Raw genomic sequence first — 14,363 nt, 5'->3', positions numbered from 1 at the left:
AAGGGGCTGGGAGCTTGCCCAATATTCAACAGCTAGAGGTCAGCAGTTAAGATTTATTCTGCCGTGAAAATTCAGCAGTTAAGCGTCTGAAAGTGTCACGGTTTCACTGTGTGCCACTAAAACACCAGCTGAAGCCTCAGAACTCTTTCACACCAACAGGAGCAGGGTCTCCTGCTGGAGGCAGCACTCATGAGACTGTGAGTGGAAAGCTTAATCTGATGCTGGTGACCTTGAGAACATCACATAACCTGCTAAGGCTTTTAAGATCAGCCGACTATATGCCAGTCACACAGCCAGACAGGTCATGTTTTCTTAGCTCCAGGGTCAGAACAGCTCTTCAGGAAGAAGATATCAATGGAAAGATAATTTGTTACCAAAAATACTGTAGGACACATCTCAGATGACCTCTCTCCAGCCCCTCCTGTGCCTGGAATGTGGCCAATCCAGCCTCAGCTCACCCCTGGATCTGCTTTTGCCAAGTCATGCAGGCACAGTCCTCGCTCAGCTGCGCCTCCTGTTTGCAGGAAACATGCAGTCGTGCCTCGTCCCTTAAGTAGCCGATACTGTTAACATTTTGGAAGCTTAATTTTAGCTTGGGGATCAAATAAAGAACATGCACAAGTGATAGGTCCAAATAAACTCCTTTATTTCTCTGTAATAAATACAGCACTATCTGGATTTCAGGTTCCCACAGGTCCACCCATTCTTTTCCTTCCCTCCTAGTACAGAAGTGAATTACCACTAGAAGACTCCTGTCTGGTCAGTCTGTTCCCTCCAGCTCATCCCCTGTCCATCCTTCGCTCCCTGCAGGCAGCAGGGCTCTACACCAGGCTCCTCTTCCCTACAAGGGGGCAGATGCTTCACAGGAGAGAAGAAACACCTACAGGGGAGAAAGCACAAGTTCAGCATTAGTTGCATGTTCCAGCAGCTGGAGATAATAAAAGCTCTCTTACATGAGGTGACAAGTTCAAGACATAACCACCAACATCTGCTTTGAACAGATGCAGCAGGAATTAGGGAATGAAGTAGAGAAAGCAGCAGGCTTCCCAGGGCAGCAACAGAGGAACCTCTAAGAGGGTACCTACAGCCCCCACACCTTCACAAGTATGGTCAGAACCATTTCTCCTGCCCTTTCCCGTTGCCCTTCTACATTCCAGGGCACAGGAAAGGCAGAACTGCTTCCTGTTTAAAGGCCTGAAGAGCACTATAACCTCAACAGATTGCTTCTGCAGCCTTTGAACCCTCCTCTCGGGTATTCTCTCAGCAGCAGTGCCCTCAGTGCCCCAGCCCTCCTGCGGGGATGGGACACAGACTCACCATTGCTGTACTTGCACTGCTTCAGAGCCTCGTTGAAGCCCTCGCACAGGGTCAGGTCTCTCTGGTTGGTAGCACATTCCAGGAACTGCTTCATCTCATAGTGGCAGGGTCCATAGGGCGACTGCTGGTACACGGGCTGCTGCCTGGGCTCCTGCCGGCGAGGACCAGGTTAGGGGAGGAGGTCTGGGGCAGAGCCGCCCCCTGCAGCGACCTCAGCGGCTCCTCGTCACCCCTCAGCGGGAACAGCGCTGTCACCTTGGGCTGCCCCGCGCCTGTCCTTCACCGCACGGCCCAGCGGCCCTCACCAGCGCCGACGGCACCCGGCTCCGCCCGCCCAGCCCCCGCCGCCCCCCCCGCCCCGGCCCGCCGGCCCCGGCCCCGCCGCGCAAGGGCAGGACAAGGACGCCGGTCCGGGGAGCCCCGCCGCCAGCCCGGCCCCGCTCGCACCTGGGCGGGAGCCGCCGCCTTGGCCGGTTCGGAGGATCCGCCGCTGAAGGCGCCGGTGATGGCGCTGCCCACGACGTGTCCCACGGCGGAGCCTACGGCCACGCCGGCCGCCGTGCTCGCCATCTGCGCCATCAGCCCGGGCTGCGCCGGCTGCGCCGCCGGCACCGGGGCCACTGGGGCCGGGCTGCGGAGAGGAGCGAGTCGAGTCAGAGCGGAGGGTGGGGGGGGCGGCGGGCAGAGACCGACCGACCGACCCCCACCCCCCCCCCCAGTACCTGGCCGGGGCCGGTGCCGCCGCCGGTCGCCCCACGCTCCTGCTGCCGCGCGCCATCGCCTCACCACTCCCCGACACGCCCCGCGCACCGCTTTAAGAGGCGGCGCCGCCGCCACGTGACATCGGGCGCATGCTCAGTTGTGGCGGCCGAAGCCGTCCGCCCCGCCCCTCTGAGAGCAGGCGGGGCCTTCCGCCCGGCGCGTGCGCGGAGGGTGGACCCCAGGCACCGCCCACCGCCCCCTCGCGCCGCGTCGGTGCCCCCGCCCTGCGCCTCCCGCCGCCGCCAGGGGGCGCGCCCGCCCCGGGGCCGGTGTCTGTCCGAAGCGGGACCGCGGCGCGGCGCCAGCGAGGCAGCCCCGCCCCCCCCGCCCGGCTTGCACGCTCTCGGTGCCCGGGCTCTCGCCCGCAGCGTCCCCCCGAAGGAACCGGCAGCGAGCGTCTTCTCCGGCCCGCGGAGGCGCCGACCGGGTGCCCCGGGAAGGGTCAGCGGGGGTCTGACCCGCCTGGCCCTGTGCGGCCAGGCCTGAGCCCCCGCCGGTGTTTGACGGCCCCGTTAGGAAAGGCCACTGGAGGGGCCGTTCACCCCCCCCAGGTAACGGGGGGGAATGAGTTATACCCGTCCGATGCCTTTCGCCTGCGCAGGAGACCCTGAGCACTGCTCTGCCCTCTCCACAGTCGGGTTTGGCTTTGCGCTCCGTGTCCCACGGCGCTGCGGTCCGGCCGGGACAACCGAGAGGCTTCGGCGAGTGAGCCGGCACCTCGCTGTGCCCAAGTTCAGCGCCGCCAGTGAAGCAACGCACCAACCCTGGAGTCACGGGCCCACACGTGGCTTGGCTCATTTTGGGGCTCCCACCACTGGGTGAGGACCGTGTTCTGCTGAGTGCTGTAGAGCCACAGAGCCCACGCGGAGGGAGGAAGCTCCGTGGAGTGCAGGCAGGAGTGAGGGGACAGCAGCTGGGCGCAGGCAGGGCAGGCAGCGGGAGGGCGCACGGAGCCACTGCCAGCAGGCAGCGGGCAGCGCCCGACAGCTCTGCTGTGAAGGCTTCTGCAGACGTCTCATGACAAAGAAGAGCTGTGAGGAGGGCGATGCGGTGGCTTCGCCAATGCTCAGAGGCTGCTTCTCCCAAGTGTAGAGCAGAGCAGGAGAGAGCATGAAGGGGCTTGTTGGAAATGGGCGATGGAGACGGCCTCTGTTGCACAGGAGATGAAGGGTGGAGGAGAGGTGGATAATGAAGGGCTGGGAGAGGGAAGACGAACAGTCCGCAATTGGGGCAGAGGAAAGAAGGTGCCAGGGAGGAGTGTGGGGAGGAATGATGTGGTCTAAGCCATTGGCCAGCACAACAATTTCTGCAGCAGCCCTCTGGATACAAACCAGCACATCAAGGAAACCTTTGCAAGGCGTGGACATTGTTGGGAAGTAGGAATCCATGGAGTGATGATGATGAGCCCTCAAATCACGAACAGACAGGCTGGACGACGCCAGTTTTACCTTCAAACCAATTTCTTGACAATCATCTACCTCTTCCCTGGCACCCCAGCTGGTCTCCAGGGCCCCTGTGGGTCCGTGTCTGCTTGATGTCTCCCTGGGATGGGCCTGGTTGCCCACTCCACCTTTGGATGCTCCTTATGCCCTGTGGAGTGAAAGAAATTTTCAAAATTGAGAAGGGTCCAGAAGTTGTTCAGGAAAAAAAAAAAAAAATCCCAGCTATGTTATGTCTCCAGGGCTGTGTTCATACATTCAGCAAGTTATGAAAACCAGCTCTTTGGGCTGGTTCATTGACTGGAAGGAATTAGAGAGCTAAGTCACTGCAGGGTTGGCAATTAGCTGCTGTGTAAGTGTTTTTGTAGAATCAAATTTCCAGCACAAGGGGAAGAGAAAAGCGTTTGTAAAGCAAGCCGCCCCCTCGGCGCAGGAGCTGGGCGGGCAGGGGGCGAGTGGCAGCTCCTGCGCTTCTGAGGACGGGAATTGTGCCTCAAACAAAAACAACTTTGGTCTCCCGAGGGGTAACACCCCCAAATCCTTCCTCCTGCAGTGCCAGGGAGCTCGCCTGCCCCGGGAGCTCTGCTGTGTAGTTCTGCTTATAGCTGGAGCAGCAGCATTTTACATTCAGCATTTGCCCATCTTTTGCCCACTAAAAAAGCGGAGAAGGGGACAAGGAGTTGTAAAACCAGAATAATGTAACTGGAAAGGCCCTGCATCAGCAGCACCTGCATTTTTTTCCTTTTCCCAGCCTTGTGTCCAGGGGGAGCAGCGTTCCCTTTCCCGTGCAGCTGGTCTGTCCCTCCCTGGCAGCCCCATCCTGCTGAGCTGAGCCATGAGCACCTGTGGGGAAACAGGTCTTAAAGATGTGAGGAGGAAAAAAGGCAGGCAGGAAGAAAAGGGTGACCTCAAGGAGCCCTTCACTGCAAGGAAACCCCCGGGGTGAGAGCTCAGCTCCTTGCCACCAGCATGTGGGCACAGTCAAGCCCATCAGCGCGTGGGGCTGGGGGTCCGCACTGTGGGCTCCTCTTCCCTCCTCAGTTGTCCCTGGCTGTGAGAAGAAGGTGGGCATGTGCCGGGGGGAGGAGAGGACAGAGTTGCAGGGGGTGTAGGGAAGGCCATACGTCCAGCCATAGAAAACTGAGGTTCATTAGTTCCACTAAGTGCAGAACAACTTGCTGAAGGAGCCTGGGTTTCAAGCTGAGAGCGTCCCTTTAAGCTGCGTCTGGGGGACCCTTTGATTTGGTTAATTAGACACAAAGTTTTTCTGTGCTGTGGGAGGCCCGGTATGTGCTGAGGAGCACAGCTACCCTGGGTTTACTAATGAGATAATTTATTGTGGCTGTCTGAGACGGCTGAGTGTACACAACTCCGCCCGCACACACACCACCCACTCCAAGCCCTCTGCTCCCAGCTGGAGTCCTCAGCACCGGAGGTGGAAGTACGGTGTCAGGTCTCCCTGCACAGAGCCCTGCCGAGGAGCCATCCTCCCCTCAGGGGACTTGTGCAGCACAGCCCTGTTTGCCCCTAAATATCCCCACAACAGTTTTCATTCCTTCCCTGGCCAAACTTCCTAATTCCCCTATTTTTCGGCCGAAATTTGATCTTTGATTCAATCGAGTAGCTTCGTCTCTGCCTGCTTCCCCTGCTCCAGATCCCCTCCTTACATAGTTCAAGTGTGAGGGCTTGCCTGCACTTGAAGGTTCATTCTGGATTAGGGGACTTATAAATCTGAAAGACAGTAGCTAATTCCTGAATAGTGCTGGAAAGATTTACTCAAAACCAGTCATTTCTGCATAACTCAGTGCACTGCCCAGCCTGTACGTTCCCTCCTGTTAGCAGCAGGATCAGCTAAGACAAGGTTTGTAAAAAGCAGGTCTGTTTCTTCCAACTGCTTTCTCCTTGTTGCTCTAAAAGCAGATAATAATCTCCCCCTTCAGAATTTGCCTCACTTAAATCCTCGTGCTGTCACAGCTGAAATGTGGCTACAAAGAGATCTAGGAATTCCCCAAGCGTTTGGATTGCAAGGGGTTATTTCACAGGTAAAGAATGCAATACCCGACCTCCCTGGGTCTCCTACCAGACTCTGCCCCTCCATTAGGTGACAGAGCGCCGGTCTGTCTTTACCAGGCTGCGGTTTCACAGGGTGTTTGCTAAGGGGAAAGGTGCCACCCGCAAGTGGCATGTTTCCACAGAAGCCTCCTCCATGCAGTCGTGCCACGCTGCGGTGCATCCCTGCCCTGTCCCTGCCATGGGCCACCGCCAGCAGGTAGCCATCTGGAGATGCTGACGGAGCCTGCTGCCTCCCGAGCTGCAGGTTTGTGCTTGGAGCACCCTAATTACTGCATGCAGGGGCAGATCTGGGCAGTGCTCTGGGTGTACCTGAATTTAAGTTATTTAGGTTAACAGCAAATTGCACAGGATGGTTGCTCGGGGATCTGGGCAAACTATTCAAAGCAGAAGAAAGTGTCTGATGAATTAGCCAATGTTTTTGTTTGTGGACAATCGCCCCCCCCTTCCCCCCCCCCCCCAAAAAAAGAAACAAAACCTCCATTTCTTACCAATGTGTTTGCTACTCAAAATTACTCCATGAATCATTTATGACTGAATGTATTGCAGTCAGTGGGTTTCTCATGTCCTGCTTTTATTTTCATCTTTGAGCTATAGCTAGTCCTAATTTTGCTTGTGCCAAGTGGCTGATTTCAGTCTCCCAAGTCCATACAGTGCTTTCAGGTCAGATAGAAATATGCAAGCACTACTTTTTTATCCTATAAAGTGTTTTGCAAGCAGAAGTTGCAACTGACAAATAATAACAAAACAAAAAAAAATACGCAAGTTGCTACCACTAAAAGGAATTCACAGATTTTTCATGAGCAAAGGGGCATGTTTCCCACAGTGCCGCCTCACCGCCGTTCCCCCAAGGGGTAACAAAGTGGTAGCGTCAGAGATAGGTGATACTCAATGGCATCACCACTGCAGGATGGCACATAGGCCTATCACAGACTGGATGCCACGGGCTTCAAGCACTCTCCCCACACAGACCTCTTGCTGTCTGCATCCTTCTTCAATCTCTTTTTAACCAAAATACGATGCTGTGAAATGAAGTGACTGTACTGCAAGAGTCAGAGATAAGAAAAGGGAGGAAGAACAAAACACGGCGTCTAACTGCAGGAGCTGCAGATGGCAAAACGTGACTGCAAGGGAAGGGAAGGGAAAGGAAGGGAAGGCAGCACTACAGAGTGCTGTTTCAGCTTTCAAGTCTTGTGCTCCCAGGATCTACATGCCATTTCTTGGATGTGGTTTGCCCTGAGGGCAATCTCAACAGCTGTGAAGTTTCAGCAGATGAACAATGTAGTTTTCAATAAATTTCACAAAGCAAACGAAAGGATTTTAACTCATTCATGCTAGCCCACTTCTGGTCTGAAGGCTCTTCCGGACCTGAATCCATTCACATCACGAGTATTTCCCATTTGAACTCCAGAGCCTGACTGCTGGAGCACACCTGAGCTAGACTGCTCTGCTCTGGGTTTCCAGAGAGCATCTTCCCCATCAGAAGAATCTTCTCTCAGCCGTGCCCTGGGTCCTGGGAGCTGTAGGTACATCTCTGCATTTACCTGTTCCACTTAAACCCACCCTGGTGAGGTGGAAGAAGTTATCAAATGTGGATGCCCTCATCCCCTGGTGGGGAAAGAGGAGGTGGTAGAAAGAGAAGTTCCCCAGATCTCCTCTTCCCCAGTGGCAGCTGCATCTCAGCGGTTCAATCACCATTGTATCCACACATACAAGAAGCAGGATTTGCACACTTGGAGGCATGTTCTGATCCCAGCTGAAGGCAGATGCCATTAGTTGTAACTTAAAAAAGGGCTTTTGTGTCCCAAAAAGCCCTTGTCGAGAAATTATCTCTTCCAAAACACCTCCGATGTACCCTCAGATCACGAGCACAAGAATTACTGTAAGCTCTGTGCATTCACCTGCTAAGTAATGGGCAAGATGGCAAACCTGAGCCTGGAGATTTTGCTTTGTTTTCTCCACATCCGCAGAGTGCCCCGTAGGCAGTGCAGCTAAAAAGCCAGCACAGGTTTATTCAGTGTGTGTCTGGAGGACCTGAGCAATGAGACAGTGCCTTTTGCTGCCTCTCCTCTGGCTGGAATCTTGCAGGCAGTTTCAGGGAACCCCAAGCAGCAAGCTCGCACCCCATGCAGGACAGAACAGTTCTGCATGGGCCCTGGAGGGATCCCCCACAGGCTCCCTGCTTTACCTGCGCTGTCCCAGTCGATGGGCTTGGAGCTTGGCATTTCCTCCTCACCTAAATGCCTACCCAGAGGCTGTGTCCCCCCACTCTTGCACAGCTGCTCCCTGGCTGGTCTGCTTTCCCCCCCTCTCTGGTGCAGACACACAGCAAACATCTCCAGAGGGCTGTGCTTGGTAGCTCCCCAAGCACAACTCTGGCAGGGGGGAGCTGATGTCTCAGAGGCATCTGTACTAAAACAACACGTGAGCAAATACGGAAGCAAGAATGGGGTCTGTGTGTAAGGCAGAGGCACCTGTGACCTTTTAGGGGCTTGTTAGCACCAACCCATGAACAGCTACTGCTTTGAACTAGATTATTACAGTAACTACGCCCCCATCTCCCCCTTCTCAGGCAAAGACATAGACCATAATAGCAGCCAAAGAGACCTTGTGTGATGCCACAGCCTTTACACACTTTACACAAACAGTTCACAGCCACCTGTGATGTGGGGTCCTCTGTCTCAGCTCTCCAAAACGCCTCATGAGTTTTAATCGCCGCATTGCTCTCCCTGCCTTACTGAGGCTGTCCAGACATCAGCTTCCATTGTCTCTTCTCAGCCAGAAACTAAATACCGAAGCCCATCTTTTCTTTCCTCTGTAGAAGCAGCCACTGGTATCTCCTCTTCCTTTTGCTTCCCCTGCAAATGTGCATGGAAGCCCGGTCGTGCAGTCTGGTTTGTCAAGTTTTCTGCTGAAATGCTCTTCTTTCAGCTGCAACCTCCACCATAGAGTGCTGAGCTCAACGCAGAGACCATCCACAGGTTCCTCCATAGGAACAGTGCAGTCTTTTTGTCTGGCCTTCGCAAAATCGGTGGCCTGAGCAAACACTGCAGCTCTCTGCAAAGGCTGGGCACTGTGTACGATCTGCTGGATTCATTCCCAGACATGTGCAAGCTCTCGTGGTGCTCCTTTTAGACTGTTCTGAGTCTTCAAGTTTGGTCTCTGGGTGCTTCCCTGGATCTGAGGCTTCTACACTGAGTTTGTGATAACTCAGTCTCAGAGTTCAGCAATTGCTGTCCAAGAGAAAGGGGAAAAACATCTTGGGAACCGAGCTCTGCCACAGCCTGGCAGACAATTTATTGCAGTGACATTTGTTAATGGTAACGCAGTGTGGGTCACAGACATGTCCTTCCCCATAGCATTTAGGGTAGCATGAGCTCCGAACTGCAGAGCACTGCACCACTGCTGCATAAACTAACAGCTGTAAGAGCATCCCAACAGGAGCCAAGAGAGGACTCAGCAACCAAACCCCACACCTATATGATCTCTCTTCCTGGTTATCTCCTCTGGACCAAGTTTACTTGCTCTCTTGTCATTTTTCCCTTCTGGCTCATATCCTTACTTCTTTCACATGGCTTCCTTCAGTCAGAGCCCACAGCACTGCCCTGCTGCTGGGCAGCCGCCCTGTGGATGCCTGGTTCTGCTCACCCAGCACCAACCAGCCCAGCTGCTTCCCTGCCACCCCTGGGTCCTACCGAGATGTGGGAGCACTCTCTCCTTGCTACTGCTGGCCCTGGCTTTCCTGCCATCCCAGCTGGCCTGCGCATCCCAGGGATGGACACTTTCCACTCTTCACAGGAAAAGCACACCCCGGGATGATGCCTGAGCAATGCAGAGGGGCAGGAGGGTCCCAGCAGAGAGGCTGAGCCGAGCGGGGCTGGGGGAGTGGTACCTGTTCCAGGGAGGTGCTGAGGAGGGGGGAGAGGGAGGGAGGTGAAGGGTTTGGCTGCTCTGAGCAGAAATGTGCGTGAAGAAAAGCCTCGACCCACACCCTGAATTCCACAGCTTGGCTCTGGGGACAGGGGGAGGGAGAGAGGACAGGACAGGACGTTTCCAGCAGACCCACGACTTGTTCATAAAAGCCTCATCTCACCAGCCCTGCCTGCCTCCTCCCCCATCGCCTCCACATCTCACGCTGCATTTTATTAACGCAGTCCCCCTTAGGCTAGAGGGAATCACATCCCAGGAGACATTCCAGTCTCAGCTCAGCTTCGGAGGGGATCAGAGGGAGCCAAGGGTGGGGGGCGTTTCACCAGGACGTTTCATTTGCACAGAGCTGGCAGGTCGGGAGTGCTGCAAGACAGCACTAGCAGCCTCCTTATCAGACACCAAGCAGCCGCAGGCTGGAGCTGAGTCTCTGCTCGGCTCTGTATCTCCCAGTCGTTGCTGCTTTGTCCAGGCTGCTGGCTGGAAGCTCTTACCCTGAGCTCTGACAGATGCTGCATGCACGGCCGGGCACAGGGAGTCTGGGCAGGGAGTCCTGCCCTTTTGCTCAGGTCATGAACACAACTGCTGGTGATGTGCAGCCAGGTCCAACGCTGCCGCAGGGACTCAGCCCCAGGGTCAGCACCCTTCCCCATGCACCAACAGGACCTCAACCACCAGCTCTTTGCAGCCGTCGCACTCTGCACTAGTCGGGGCTGACACTTCTTGCCAGGAATGGGAGCTGGCTCCCTGGCGTCTGGCTCTTCAGGTGAATTGTGGTGTGCCCTGAGCCTACGCCAGGAAAATGCCAGCAGACGAAACTCCATCTCAGGCCAAGAGACATGAAGATGGATGTGTTTTCCTTGCCTGGCTTATCTCGTAGGCAGTGCTTCTCACCGGAGCCTGGCAGTGTTTGTGCGCGCTCGGATCCTGGCACAGGGGCAGAAGATGATTAGACAACAAAAACTGTGGCATACCTCTGCCGGGGCTGCAGCCTGCCCCTGCCCTGCCGAGACCACAGCCCAGCAGGGAGTTGCTTCCCAGGCACGAATCCCAGGGCTGGCTGCAGCTGCACCAGGGCCGCAGGGGGACAAGAGGAAGGAAGAGCTGCACAACCCCACAGCTGCTCGGGCACCACGCGAGCTGCAGCGCGAGCTACACGGGGGATGGGTTTGCCTTAGCTGCTCCTCCAGGGACCCATTCCTGGACTGGACCCCTGCTGTGAAAGCCGTGTTGGCAGCGCAGAGTCAGTGCAGCTCTGTAAGGCGAGGGGCAGGACAGTCCCGCTACCATCTTCCTTGTACCTGGATTGGAGGAGGCAGCGGTGCCAGCCCAGCAGCCCTGCGGGGAGTCATGCACTCAGCCCAGGTGCTCTGCTCCACTTGTGCCCCTTGGTTTCGTAAGGGCAGTACACCAGCCAGATCCCAACCTCAGCAAACTCTGCACCTCTGGGTTCAACCCAGAATTAAGGTCAAGGAAGGGTGTTTTTTTTTTAAAGGCAAAACTAAATAAATGCAAAATAAGTAGTAGTGGATGAAGCAAAACTTTCTGGAAATTCATAGTGAGACTGTTGCATTGGCCTAGTTAAGCTGAAGTCTGGCAAAAATATCAAAGATCTTGGCATTTTCAAGGTGCACAGTTTGGATCCAGGACAGCCTGCACAATTCCAGCCATTTTCATTTAAAAGATATTGAAAAGCTAAAAAGAGCTTTGAAGCAAAGCATTTTGCTGACCAACAGAAACTGTATCTATTACTTTGCTTTGTATTTTACTTTACCTTTTCACTTGTGCGTCCAGGCCCAAGGGTCAAATTTCCCCTAACTCCACATCCTCTTCTTGCTCTGTCCCCATGCCCATGCTTTGGGCTGCCAGCTGAGGAGGAGAAACAGATAATTCAAGGCCTCTTCAAGAAATACTCCTGATCACTGCTGTTTGCAAGGGCAGTTCACTGCTCATGACCCCCAGACTTGTTTGCACCTACCACCACCTGTACAAACACCCACTTTGGCTGCCCAGGAGAAAAAAAAAGATGCCAGGGCCAAAGAAAAGGGGTATCCCAAAAGTGAGAGGATGAGAACAGAGACTTGCCTAATGGGGATGCGTCCTCATTTGTCATCCACCGAGCAGTGATGCTGGAGACATCAATTCATGAGGCTATCACCTACAGAGAGAAGATGAAGGACATTAGAGAAGAGAAATCAAAGGGGTTTCTCTGTCCTGGGGATTTGGCTCCTGCACCCTCTTCCAGCTCCTCAGGGAGATGCCCAGAAGGTGTAAAGCTCCATGCTGATTTTGCAGGGAACCTAAAACCAGGTCTTCAGCCACACAGAACACAGCTGTGAAAGTCACACCAGGGAGGTGGCAGGAAACAAAGGACTTTGGACAGACAGGCTTAATCCATTTAAATTCTTATTCTCTCCTTCTTCCCTCCCCTTTCCCCTTTGCTCTCATCAGAGACCTCTTCCCCCACCTCCTCTCAGTTCAAAGTGCCTTACAGCAGTTTCACACCCAAGTGGCCCATGGACTGAAAGAGTTATTCCACCTCTTTGTTGCTCACAACAGAGCAGAATTAGACCCGCTGTTCCCTTCCTCCCTCTTGCACAGTCTCTTTCCACCAAACACCTGCTGGGTAGGGGGCTGCTGAGAGAGGTTATCCCCAGTTGGTGGTTCCTGTTGAGACTCATGTTACAACGCCACTTCGCCTGCCCAGGCGTTCACAAGGTCCCTCCTTGCTGGAAAGCCTTAGGGGAGTGGGAGAAGAGCTAACACTTGTGGCTAGAAGAACTTGGAAAACCCATGACAGCTCTGCTGCTTGCTGGAAAGCACTGAAGCAGATGCTGAGCAAGAAGAGCTATGTGTGGGAATGCTGTAACAGCAACATCAGTGACTGTTGGTTCCTCCCAATCATGAAGGCTTCCACTGAGCTCCTGCAGCCATCATGAGATCCCTGAACCCCAAATTTGGCTCCAGCCTGGCAGGAGCTGCAGGAAAGCAAGCAGACAGTGCCTGCACTGAGAGATGTCAGGCTGTCGGCGCTCTGGGGCTGGGGTGGGAACCCTGTGCTCATCTGCCAGCAGCATCTGTACATTCAGCAAGCTGCAAACTGAGGTAGGGATGAGGGCTGCATGGACACACAGTGGCTGAGAGAGCTCCCAGAACAGGAGCTCCAGCAAAAAGGACTTCTGCAAGCTGCTCATAGGGCCCTCTGCAGAAGATGAGCACACAAGACCCCAAAACACCCAATGGGTCATTTTCCCGCTGCTAAACATCTACTAGCTTGACTGGGACATATTTGTAATCCCAAACACACTTTCTTTTGTGTTAAGAGCCTTGGCAGGAGCCAGCAGTTCTCACACACGGTCCCATCTCTGCAAGGACCGTGTTTCCCAGAACACCTCCTTCAAAAGTCTCCCTTTATTAAGAAGAGCCAAACTGCCTGTTGCTGCCTCACAAGCTGCTCCCACGCCTCTCCCCGCTTCCCCAGGGCACCAACAGGCTCCACTGCCATGGGCTGGAAAGCACTGATCTCCCAGAGACACCAGCATTCAAATAAAAGGCGCAAGAAAAGACAGACAAAGGCAGGAAAGCTTTTCTTGCTGGGACCCAGCTGTCTGGCTCAGAGCAAGGCAAGAAAGTAGGATCTGCTCTTCATTCCCAGGGCACAGCCAGATTAGCAGGAGAAGGGTATATTCCAAGTGTAAAGTCTGAGTGCCATCAACACCAGGTCCTTTCTTCTTCCCTATTGCTTTTTCCCTCCTTCCCTTTCCCCTCTTACAAGTAAGGCCTTGGGGATACACCAAACATTGCTCTGGTGCAGGGACATCCTGCTAACAGTCTGCTAGCTAAGCACAACAGCACCTTCCAAACACAGCCACGACCAGGCTCTTTCTTCTCGCATCTGCTTACCGTACCCAGTATTTACATCCTCGGTATGGTTCCCATAAAACAAAACATGAACAACTGATCACAGACAAATAAAGCAGTAATACAGCCCGGGATGTCAGGAAGCCTTACCCACTCCCTGCACACCAGCCCAGGCAGCTGGAGATCAAAGTTTTCTTATTTGACTACAGTTCTTGAAACAATTTGCAGCTAAACTCAGTCTACTGAGGGGATGCTGACACAGTCCAGGGCTTCTCCCATAGAAACAGGAACCAAGAAACCAGATCTGTGCAGTGCTGCCTCCATCTCCAGGTGGCTGAGCGGATGGAGGCTTTGGCATCTCCAAAATGAGGGGTGTTCCCTCCCTTCCCCTTCCTCAGCCTCCCGCACAAGGAAAGCTTTCTTGCAAACAGTAAGTGAAGGGCTAGGTGCACACAGACGGCTTCGGCAGAGCCCTGCTCAGGCAAAGCAGGAGTGCAGACACATTATGCGCATTAAACCCAGAGATGAATGGGGACTGAGATGTCTCGGCAGGCACTAAGAGGACTGTGGTACCCCTAGGCAGGAGAGCTGAAAGACACCTTTAAACCCACCCGTGTAAAGCCATCCCAGAAAACAGTTGCAGGACTGGAAGCCCCGTTTTGGGTCGTAGGGTAACTCCAGCCGCTGCTCCCTCGCCTGCGGATGCAAAAACCCGGCGGTGAGGCAGAGTATCATCCCCGGGGAGCAATTCACGGCCCCAGGGACCTCCACAGAGTGCTCCGGGATGCGGGGGGGGACCCTGTTGCATAGAGGCCAGGGACCGGGCAGGCGCGGAAGGGGGGTCCCCCCCGTCCCGCCCCGCTCCGCCCCACCGCCCCCGGCGGCGGGGCGGAGCGGGGCGGGGCGGGGGGGACCCCCCTCCCGCGATGCCGCCGGGCCGTGTCCCCCCGGCCCGTACAGCCGCTGCTCGGGGAGAACAAAAGGCAG

At 55.0% G+C, this 14,363-nt stretch overlaps 1 protein-coding gene across 1 annotated transcript; it reads right to left on the bottom strand.

The window, feature by feature from the left end:
- Positions 1-625: 625 nt before the first annotated feature.
- CHCHD10 (coiled-coil-helix-coiled-coil-helix domain containing 10) lies at positions 626-2,143 on the bottom strand. The gene is made up of 4 exons (XM_082491567.1): positions 2,040-2,143; positions 1,765-1,948; positions 1,318-1,468; positions 626-880 (listed from the first exon to the last, which is right to left on the bottom strand). The coding sequence occupies exons 1-4, from the start codon at positions 2,093-2,095 to the stop codon at positions 861-863; spliced, it is 411 nt and encodes a 136-aa protein (XP_082347693.1). The 5' UTR covers positions 2,096-2,143; the 3' UTR covers positions 626-860.
- Between the last annotated feature and the right edge of the window lie 12,220 nt (positions 2,144-14,363).

The sequence above is a fragment of the Vanellus vanellus genome (genome assembly GCF_965231255.1).
Source record: "Vanellus vanellus genome assembly, chromosome: 16".
NCBI classification, from domain to species: Eukaryota; Metazoa; Chordata; class Aves; order Charadriiformes; family Charadriidae; genus Vanellus; species Vanellus vanellus.
Note: the sequence above shows the minus strand (reverse complement) of the source record. Positions and strands in the feature narration are given on the sequence as shown.